The 11703-nt window shown below is 45.7% G+C and overlaps 1 protein-coding gene across 1 annotated transcript in view; it reads right to left on the reverse strand.

The window, feature by feature from the left end:
• The window catches only part of c5 (complement component 5), a gene marked incomplete at both ends in the record, with an annotated part of 72813 nt that overhangs the window by 35573 nt on the left and 25537 nt on the right, over positions 1-11703 (reverse strand). Inside the window, 6 exon segments of the mRNA XM_080003727.1 lie at positions 1949-2120; positions 5149-5296; positions 9321-9396; positions 9490-9702; positions 9775-10003; positions 10102-10335. Coding sequence (XP_079859853.1) covers positions 1949-2120; positions 5149-5296; positions 9321-9396; positions 9490-9702; positions 9775-10003; positions 10102-10335 — 1072 coding nt within the window.

Here is an 11703-nt window from a genome sequence, read left to right on the forward strand (position 1 = left end):
ACGCCAAACTGACTATATATTGTTTCTGACTTCCCACAATAAACAGTTTGACTCATCTTAGCACATCTATGATCCAACCCTTGTACAAGTAAATCCAACGTTGTTGACGCTGTCTGCCTCTTTATTTAAGACCACCGATTGACAAACTGCAGATTAAAGCGACCCTTTTCATTTCTGTGACATTATTTGCCGTCACGAACAGGATAGAGCTGCGTCCAGGGTGACCATCGACGACGGAGCCGGCATAGACTAAAATCCTTGTTTGGAGGACCGTGTTTGGAGGACCTCGATCTACGTTCCTGAGAGCGGGGTAAGACAGATGCTGTGCAAAGTGATTGAAATAAATCTTCTTATTCTAAATTAGAAATAAATAAATAAATAAATAAATACATTTTCAAATATTTAGGATTTATTTCATGATCCAAATACCAACGGATTTTCCTAAAGGAAAGACATTGGTTGTTTTATTCTCTAATTTTTAACCGAGGTTTAGAAGAAACCTGGAAATATAGTGGCGACTATGTTTACTTCTATTAAGACCGTAAAGTACGTGAAATGAAATGTGATTTCCACAGTTCTATTGAGACCATGAAGTACGTGAAGTAGAATGTGATTTATCTCTTAAGACGGTAAATAGGTACATGAATTAGATAAAAAAGGGAGAATAAGGAAACACCAATTGACACAAACGAAATCCCTAGGTTAGAACGCAATCATGACAGGGCCAGGAAAAGGGACAAAGAAAGCAGAAAGCATCAGCACCACCACCGTATACTGATAAACAATGTACTTCTTTGTCATTTATGTTCCTGGTGAAAATACTCGATCTGGACCTGGACCTTGTATTATCATTTGCATCTGCTTGTCATGCCAAATATAAAATTCCAACGCTGTTCCCCACTCAATCAAGCCACACTACCCGCCCCCACTGACTAGGAGGTCAGGAAAAGGCTAGCTGGGCTTTGCAGAGTTGAACGCATTCGCAAGCGCAGCAAACGGAAGCAAAAAGAGTGAGCCAGCTTCTTCAAGGATCCCTTCAGGCACGCCAGACAACTGCTGGAGGAGAAGAAGAGCGGCAAGCTTGAAACCACCAGGGAGCAATTGGAGCAGCACGTTAAAGAGCAGTACAGTGATCCGCAAAGGAGCGTCCCCTTAGGAACACCAGGATACGTGCCTCAGCCTGCACTGCCGACAGCTGAGTTCAACATCATGCCCCCCAAGCTCAGTGAAGTCAGGCAAGTCGCGTGTGTGGCAAGTGTTCAGGGTTGTTCGTGATGCCGTATTGCTGCGCGGTACTGCCACTTTAATGCACATATCTGTATATACATAAGCATATTCCCTCTATCATTTCCATTTTATTTTTATTGTATTTTATTTTATTCTATATATTTTTACTTTATTCTATAAGTATTCAACTTACTGTATTACGTTTTAGGAGTCAGTTAGTCGGTCTATTAGAAAGAATTTTTTTTTATTGTGTGTTATCACCGGGTGCATTGCATTACATTTCACTGCATATATGTATGAAAGTATGTATATGTATGTGACAAATAAAAATCTTGAATCTTGAATCTTGAATATATGATATGATATATGATATGATATATGATATGATATATGATATGATAAATGATATGATAAATGATGATGTGATATGATATATATGATATATTATGATATGATAAGATATATGATATGATATATTATGATATGATATGATATGATATGATATATTATGATATGATATATGATATGCTACATTATGATGTGATATGATACATGATATGATAAATTATGATATGATATGATATGACATGATATATGATATGATACATTATGATATGATATGATATATGATATGATAAATTATGATATGATATGATATATGATGTGATAAATTATATGATATGATATGATATATTATGGTATGATATACAGTATATTATACCTCTCAGCTGGGCCAGCTCCTCCAGGCTGCTCCACAGCTGTGTTGCCGTCTCGCTCTCTGCGTCGTGCAGCGTCACTGCGTACGCAGCCACCGCACGCACATACACACTGTGCAGCCGCAAGGCATGCTGGGATATGAAGGCCACCGCCTTCTCAATACTGTCCCTCTGGTACTGGAGGAGGCGGGGGAGATGGGGAGGAGAGGGGGGAGAGGAGGAGAGGAGGGAGAGGAGGGGTGAGCAGAGGAGAGGGGGAGAAGATGAGGAAGAGGAGGAGAGGAGGCGAAGAGGAGGAGGAGGACAGGAGAGGGGATGAGAGGGGGAGAGGAGGAGGAGGAGAGGGGGAGCCGGAGGAGGAGGGGAGCAGAGGAGGAGGAGGAGGAGGCGGAGGAGGAGGAGGAAAGGCCGATAGGAGGAGGAGGAGAGGAGGAGGTGAGAGGAGGAGAGGGGGAGCAGGAGGAAGAGGGGAGGAGAGGAGGAGGACAGGGAGGATGAGGTGAGAGGAGGAGAGGGGGAGCAGGAGGAGGAGGAAAGGCCGATAGGAGGAGGAGGAGAGGAGGAGGTGAGAGGAGGAGACGGGGAGCAGGAGGAGGAGGGGAGGAGAGGAGGAGAGGAGGAGAGGAGGAGGATGGGGAGGATGAGGTGAGAGGAGGAGAGGGGGAGCCGGAGGAGGAGGGGAGCAGAGGAGGAGGAGGAGGAGGCGGAGGAGGAGGAGGAAAGGCCGATAGGAGGAGGAGGAGAGGAGGAGGTGAGAGGAGGAGAGGGGGAGCAGGAGGAAGAGGGGAGGAGAGGAGGAGGACAGGGAGGATGAGGTGAGAGGAGGAGAGGGGGAGCAGGAGGAGGAGGAAAGGCCGATAGGAGGAGGAGGAGAGGAGGAGGTGAGAGGAGGAGACGGGGAGCAGGAGGAGGAGAGGAGGAGAGGAGGAGAGGAGGAGAGGAGGAGGATGGGGAGGATGAGGTGAGAGGAGGAGAGGGGGAGCAGGAGCAGGAGGAGGAGGAGGAGGAGGAGGAAAGGCCGATAGGAGGAGGAAGAGAGGAGGAGAGGAGGAGAGGAGGAGGATGGGGAGGATGAGGTGAGAGGAGGAGAGGGGGAGGAGGAGGAGGAGGGGAAGAGAGGAGGAGAGGAGAGGGGATAAGAAGAGGAGAGGAGAAGAAGAGGAGGAGGAGGAGGATGAGAGGAGGGGGAGCAGGAGGAGGAGGGGAGGAGAGTGGATAAGAGGAGGAGAAGAGAAGGAGGAGGAGGAGAGAAAGTTAGGAGGAGGAGAGGAGATGAGCGGAGGAGGAGGAGATCAGGGGAGGGGGAGGAGGAGGATGAGAGGGAGGAGGAGATGAGAAGAGGAGAGGATGATGATGAGGAGGAGTGGAGGAGAGGAGGAGAGGAGGAGGAGAAGAGAAGGAGGAGAGGAGGAGGAGGAAAGGAGAGGAAGGGGAGAAGGAGAATAGAAGGATGAGAGGAGGAAGGGGAGAGGAGAGGAGGATGAGGAGGAGGAGTCTCACCTTCAGATGGAGGAGGGAGGTCTTAATCTGTCTTGCTCTCATCATACTGATCAGTACGACAGACGTCAGATAAACTGAGCGATCGATGGCGTTGGAACCTGACTCCTGCAGCACAGAGCACAGAGTCCTGCCTTAGTGCTCTTTAGCAAAACACTCAAGTGCCTCCCAAAGGGTGAAGAAGTACGCAGAGTTGAAGTATCGAAGTACTGGCTCTTATAGTAGTAACAGTAAAAGTACTTGTAGTATAGTATTAGTAAAAGTAGTATTACTGGAATATTTAAGGATGTACTTTGATATAAATATATATTTGTTTGTAATTCTACATTTATTGGACACACTGAAATAGAAATAAATAGAAATATAGTGGAATAATATATATACTTAATATAATATATCATTTGATATGTATATGTCTATATGTATATATACATATACATATAAATATACATCTAGAATACTGCACATATATACACATATATATACAGCCACCCTGACCCAGGATCAGGGTGGCTGTACACCTGTTGCTGGTTGCTTGGTCTGAGGAGCAACAGGTAAAAGCTCCACCCCCACACACACTCAGGAGAGGAGCCTTGTCATGACACATGTTCTATCTGCTCCTGGCTTGTTGCGTCCAGCCCACTACTACAAGAAACTGTGTTTACAACTGTGTTTTAGTTCGTATCATAGTATATATTTTTATATCCTATTATATATTATATCATATCATACATCATGTCATATTACAGTGGTACTTTGACTTAGGAGTGGAATTGGTTCCGTGACAGAGCTCTCAATTCAATCTGCTCGTATAGCAAATCAATTTTCCCCATTGAAATGAATTGAAATGCCATTCATCCGTTCCAGCCCCAAAAAACACCCAATTTTTTTGTTACGTGTTTTTAAATAAGAAAAACGTATTTATACATAAAAAATATATTATAAAAACATGATAAAACATCATAAAAGAATGTAAAGAAATAAACTGGTTTTATAAAGTGTATTTACCTTGGAGATCAGACGACTTGGACTAACAGAAGATGCTGGCGGAGGTGGAGGGTGGAGGAGATAGGTGGACGAGGTTGGAGGAGTTTGTTTCGTTTCGGGCTTTTTCGGTCACTTTCGTTTGTTTCTGCACTATATTGCTGAACTTAATTACTAAAATTGATTTTTTTTTTTTTTCACTTCACTTTCGCTTAGCTTAAAAAAACGTAATCCTCTTCACTGATGTTTACTACTTAGAATGTTTTTTGGGCTAAATAATTGCACAAAAAGTACAAAACGCACAAAACACAAAAGAGAAGCTTCCACGCTCAGGTCACCACGTGAAGTGAAGGAGTGAGACGCGGGATGTGGCCGCATTCGCTGGCCACGCCCCCCAGAGCTGGCACCTGAAGCTCGCTCCTCGTAACTCACCTTTCTGCTCCAAAATCAATACAAAACATCGATGGAACGACGGCTCCTAACTCCAAAACTCCTCTGTTAGTGCGCTCAAAACTAAAGGTACCACTGTATATCATATCATATATTTATTATTATATTATGTCATTTTATGCTTTCATATTTTATCCTATCATACTATATATCATATTATATCATATCATTATATATCATAATATATATCATATCATTATATTATATTATATTATATCATATCATACTGTATCATATTATTATATCATGTCATATCATATTGCATATGAGTCACCATCACTCGGTTGGACCGGTCCCTGAAGGATCCGTCCTCGTTCTGGCATCTGTTGATCAACCAGCTCAGAGACTGGGACAGAGCCTGGTGGTCAACCGGGACCACAGGGTCCGCCTGCGACAGGGCGGAGACCACCTGGGCGGTCATCCTGGAAGACGGACAGACAGTGGACAGGGAGACAGAGAGACAGACAGGTGGACAGAGAGACAGAGAGACGGAGGGACGAGGGGGACAGACGGACAGTGGACAGAGAGACAGAGAGACGGACGGGTGGACAGAGAGACAGAGAGATGAGGGAGACAGACAGACAGTGGAGAGAGAGACAGAGAGACGGGGAGACAGACCGACAGGTGGAAAGAGAGACAGAGAGACGAGGGAGACAGACAGTGGACAGAGAGACAGAGAGACGGGGGAGACAGATAGACGGTGGACAGAGAGACGGACAGGTGGACGGAGAAACAGAGGGACGAGGTAGACATACAGGCAGTGGACAGAGAGAGACAGACAGTGGACAGAGAGACAGAGAGACGGGGAAGACAGACGGATAGGTGGAAAGAGAGACAGAGGGACGAGGGAGACAGACAGGCAGTGGAAAGGCGGACAGAGAAACAGGTAGAGACAGGAAGTTAGTTAAGGTGGACTGCTAGGTAAGGTGGACATATAGTTGAGGGGGCAGCTCGTGAAAGAGGACTACTTGTTAAGGTGGACTGCTATTTAAGTTAGGCAGCTAGTGAATGTGGACAGCTAGTTAAGGTAGACTGCGAGTTAAGTTGGACCACTAGTTAAGGGGTACGACCTAGTTAGGGTGGACTGCCAGTTAAGGTAGTCTAATAGTTAAGGGAGGCAGCTAGTTAAGGAGGACTGTCAAAGTGGACTGCTTGCTACGGTATAAAGCTGGTTAAGTTGGGCAGCTAGTTAAGGTGGAATGCAAGTTAAGTTGGGCAGCAAGTTAAGGTGGACTACTGGTTAAGTTGGACCGCTGGTTAAGGTGTACAACCAAGTTAAGGTGGACTGCTAGTTAAGGTGGACTCGTAGTTAAGTTGGACAGCTAGTTAAGGTGGCCTGCCAGTTCAGGTATGAAAGTAGTTAAGTTGGGCAGCAAGTTAAGGTGGATATCGAGTAAAGGCGGACTGTTGGTTAAGGTTGACTGATAGATAAGGTCAACAACTAGTAAAGTTGGACAGCTAGTTTAGGTGGAAAGCTAGTTAAGGTGGGCTGCTACTTAAGGTGGGTAGCTAGTTTAGATGAGCTGCTAGTTAAGGTGGATTGCTAGTTAAATTGGACAGCTATTTAAGTCAGACTGCTATTTAAGGTGGGCATTTAGTTTAGTGTGGCAGATTTGTATTTATGTAGCGAATGCAAAGTCCCTAAGCCAAGCAGTTGCCTCCTGGTCTGCTGTATGGAGGGTGACTAATCCTCCTTTCAGTTTTTGAAGAGGGCAAACTTCTATGATGTGTTGCATGATTTGCTCCTCTCCACAAGCACACAGTGGAGCGGGGCTACTGTCCCATTTGTGAAGGCTGCCAAGCAGGGGCCATGTCCAGTCCTGAAGCGATTGAGCGTAGACCATTGTCTCCTTGGGAGGTTGGTGCCAGGGACTTGTTGATGGGGGTCTGACAACAGATGTTTGTTTGGGACCTCCTTGGACTCCCATTCTGCTTTCCAAGCCAGTTGGATGGTGAAGTCAGCTGGTGGGATGTTCTTCCAAATTGGTCGTCTAGATGGAAGTTGAGCAGTGGGTGGGTTGTAGATGTCTGCGTGGATTGGTAGATGGGGAGAGTCTTTGACCTTTTGGAACATCCTTTGAGTGGCTGCTGCTCGCCGGATATGTGGAGGGGGAATGTTTGATAGGACAGGGAGCCAGGGGAGCGGTGTTGAGCGGATAGTCCCAGTTATGGTTCTCATGGTTGTGTTAAGCTGGGTGTCCACATGGTGTGTGTGGGGTGACCTGGACCAGACAGGGGCGCAATATTCAGCTGCAGATCAGCGAGAGCCAGTGCTGAGGTGCGCGGTGTGGAGGCTGCTGCCCCCCATTTTGCACCAGCGAGCTTGCAGAGCAGGTTGTTCCTTGACTTAACCTTAGCTGCCGTCCCTTTAAGGTCTTCCTTGAAGGATAGGGTCCTGTCAAGGGTCACTCCCAGGTAGGTTGGATTAAAGGCATGCTTCAGCTTGAGTCCGCCCAGATAGATGTTTAGTTCTCTCGCAGCTTTTGCGTTGTGGAGGTGGAATACACTGGAAACAGTTTTTGCTGGACTTGGTTTTAGACGCCAGGTTCTGCAGAACTGTTCCAGTTTGGCAAGGTCATCAGTGAGCGCCCGTTCCAGTTCATCAAAGTCTGGTGCTTGAAATGCCAGACCGATGTCATCTGCATAGATGTATTTGCGAGATTTGGTGGAGGGTGTAGAGTTTGAACAGAGTTGGAGCTAGAACTGAGCCTTGTGGGAGTCCGTTTGTCTGTCTTCTCCATGCGCTCATGTTCTGACCAAGGTGAACTCTGAACCTCCAGTTTGTCAGTAGAGTTTGTATTATTGGGCAGATAGGTAAGATAGACTGCTAGTTAAGGTGGACTGTTACTGTATGTGGACTGCTAGTTAGGTTGGGCCTCTTAAGGTGGGCTGCTAATTAAGGTGGACTGCAAGTTGATGTATAAAGATGATTGTATTGGTTGGTTACATTGGTTGATGTATTAGTTTGGCAGCAAGTTATTGTGTACAGCTAGTTATTGTGGACTGCTAGTAACGGTGGGCAGCTAGTTATTGTGGCTGGTGTGAGAAAAAATATATATAAATATATACATATACTATAACTATACCATACTACATATAACTATACTACTATAACTTTAAAATTACAGATTGAACTGATCCTCGATAGCAAAACTATATGTGTGTATACTACAGTATACATTACATGCGTGTATTTATTTACATTACTATCATTCATATTGTGGGTTATTATGAAATACAGTTTCATTGATCCGTCAGAGCCAAAATGAAAACATGTATAAAGACACTGGGTGTCACTACGCAACCAGTTAGAAACCGGCACTGAAACGGTTAAAATGGCGCCCACACAGCAGGGAGTCTGAAACTAGATACTCGGGGGATGGGAAATAACAACGGAGGGACTGCCCCGCAAAGGGGGGGTGTCGTTTGTAACTTGAAAGTGACGAGGAAACAACGTTTCGGCGGACTCCTGCGTGAAATGTCTGCTAGATGAGACACGCAGCTCAGGACTCACTAGGTCGACATATGAAGTTTTTTTATGGTATGATTCTCAACGCGTCCAATAAACTCTCCGTAGCTCAAAGTTCCACTTTCATCGCGTCCTTCCGGATTAGGACATTTTGAACACGACAATGGCTAGTTAATGTGTCATATAGAAAAGGTGGACTGCTAGTTACGGTGGAGAGCTAGTTAAAGTGCACAACCTGTTAAGATGGACTGCTAGTTAAGGTGTACTGTAAGTTAAGGTATGAAGCTAGTTACGTTTGGCAGCTTGTTAAGTTGGGCTGCTAGTTAAGGTGGACAGCTAGTTAAGGTGGAGCGCTAGTTAAGGTGGAGTGCTAGTTAAGGTGGAGTGCTAGTTAAGGTGGACAGCCAGTTAAGGTGGACTGCCTGTTTAGGTATACCGCTAGTAAAAGTTTACAGCTTGTTAAGTTGGACAGCTAGTTCAGATGGACAGCAAGTTTAGATGCACAGCTAGTTAAATTGGACAGTTTGTTAAGGTTAACTGCTAATTAAGTTAGGCAGCTAGTTAAGTTGGACAGCTAGTTAAGGTGGAGTGCTAGTTCAGTTGGATAGCTAGTTAAGGTCGACTTCTAGTTAAGGTGGACAGCTAAATAAGGTGGATATCGAGTAAAGGTGACACCTTTACTCGATATCCACCTTATTTAGCTGCTAGTTAAGTTTGACTGATAGTTAAGGTGGAGAGCAAGTAAAGTTGGCGAGCTAGTTAAGGTGGGCGGCTAGCTAAGGTGGATTGCTGGTTAAGATGGACAGCTAGTTAACATTGGCAGTTAGGTAAGGTGGAGAGCTAGTTAAGATGGACTGATAGTTATGGTGGGCAGCTAGTTAAGGTGGACTGCTAGTTAAGTTTGTCAGCTATTTAAGGTGGACACCAAGTGAAGGTGCACTACTAGTTGAGGTGGACAGTGTGGTAGATCGTCTCACCATGTGCTGTTTTCTCTGTTTCGCCACACGCTGTAGTAAGCGTCAGGTGTTCTGAAAGAGGAAATACTGACCAGAGCTACACACACACACACACACACACACATTAAAAAATAAAGACCAAAGATAAAACACAGACAGACAGACAGACAGACGGACAGGTCTTTCTCACCCTCTTTGATCCTCCGTCTCACCCTCTCAGCATTGCCCCTGACGTCGGGTCCCAGGGCGTCCCAGCGTCTCGTGGTCTCCAGGAACCTGAAGACCTGGACCAGGGGCAACAGTCCACCCAGCTCGGCCTCAGCAGAGCCCATGGGCAGGTTGAGGAGCTTTGTGAAGCCTTCTGGGTCATCCAGGACGGACAGAACCTCGCCAAGCACCTCCCCTGCAGACAGACGTCCGCCACGGTGTCACCGAGGCCCTCTGCTGGAGGGGCACGGAACTGTTTTCAACTTACCCTTGATAGTGATCAGTCTCTCCACGGCGCTGTCAGGGACCAGGTTCTCAGGACGACTGTTCATCAGCTCCACGATCCTCTTCTGTGATCCTGAAACAACACACTCTGCTGTTACCATCCATCTCTTGGCCGTAACCAAGGAAATAGATGATATTGCTGTGTTATTACCGTAAATGCCCTGGGGGTCCAGTCTCCCACCAGACAAACTTTCAGTCCTAACTCCTTCAGGCTGGAAACATAAACACAAAGACGGTATACGGTCCATCCGTCTGTCTGTCTGTCTGTCTGTCTGCCTTACGATCTCACTGTGTCTGTCTGTCTGCTCACCACCACTCGTAGCGTCTTCTCCAGGATGTCACCCTTCCCCTTGCGGGTGTGCAGGGTGAAGGTCAGGGTGTGCTCCCCCGACTGCAGGGCCATCAGGGTGAAATGCACCCTCATCACGCCGGCTGCTGCCAGAGTCCTCCACTTGCAGGGAGTGGACCTGAGAGCATCCTGCCGCTGGGTGGGCTGGGAGTCCAACAGACACAAGGCCGGGCCCACCGTCAGAGTCACACAGCACTAGGGAGGGAAGCAAAAACTCTTTTATTCTACCAGGACAAGGATTGTTTTCTGCAGTAAATAACGGAGCTACGTTATCAGTTAAATGGAGAATAAAGCATCAACATAATAAAAACAACAGGAATATTGTAAATGTCTCTTCAACTGACTGACGAGTGGATCACATCCTCCATCTTGCATTCTTCTAGTATTTAAAGGACACTCTTTTTGATTTTTTGGTAGCGATTGAGAATATACATCATGCTACTTTCCTCCTCGGTAGCTCATGCTTCCTCCTACTCAATCAGCCGCGTTGTCTTCCTCTTGTGGATTGGCCGTGTGACTCTGGCAGGAGCCCAATGCGTCGGGTGACGTAGCCGTGTAAAGTGTGTAAGAGGCCTCACGCAGAGAACCCTGACGTGTTGAAACCTGCACACCCATCCAATTCACTTCAATTCTGTGTTTTTACTCCACTTAACGCAGTCGTTCAATTCTCCTGTTGGGATCCGATCCCCAAAACTTCTATGAGTACAACAACAAAAGCTTGAAAATGATCAGAACAAGTACAAACAGCATTAGACTACACTTATAAAAGAAAGCATTAAAAAATTGAAAAGATTCATTGAGACAGATAAGAAGACCAAGGTGTGCCTCATGTTCTCCCTGTGTTCGTGTTGCCTCCCACCATCAAAGACACCTCTGTGAGGGGTTGATACTCCTGTCGGTGCCCCTGAGCAAGGCACTGGGCGCTGCACTGCCCCTCCATATAGAATGACCCAAATGCAGAGAAGTATTTTTCCCCAGAGGGTAAATAATGTGTATTATATAAATTTATCAATGAATTAAAAGCTGAGCTGAAAAGGCTTGAGAGTAAAAGAAGAATAGAGGTAGAGTAGATGTAGAGCAGAGGTAGAGTAGAGGTAGAGGTAGATATACAATAGATGTAAAATAGATTTAGAGTGGAGGTAGGGTAGATGTAGAGTAGATATTGGGTAGATGTAGAGTAGCTGTATAGTAGATGAAGAGTAGATGTAGATTGGTGGAGTAGATTAAATGTAAATTAGTAGTGGAGTAGAGGAATAGGAATGTAGGGTAAAGGCAGAGCAGAGGTAGAGTAGAGTAGATGTAGAGTAGAGGAGACTAGAGGTAGAGTAGATGTACAGTAGAGTAGATGGAGAGTAGATGTAGAGCAGAGTAGAGTAGACATAGGGTAGATGTAGAGTAGAGGTAGAGTAGAGGTATAGTAGACATAGAGTAGATGTAGGGTCAATTCAGAGTAGATATAGGGTAGATATAGAATTGATGTATAGTATATTCAGAAAGATGTAGAGTAGAGTAGAGTAGAGGTAGAGTAGATGTAGAGCAGATGCAGAGCAAATGTAGAGTAGG

This window comes from Zeus faber (assembly GCF_960531495.2).
Source record: "Zeus faber genome assembly, chromosome: 7".
Lineage (NCBI taxonomy): Eukaryota > Metazoa > Chordata > Actinopteri > Zeiformes > Zeidae > Zeus > Zeus faber.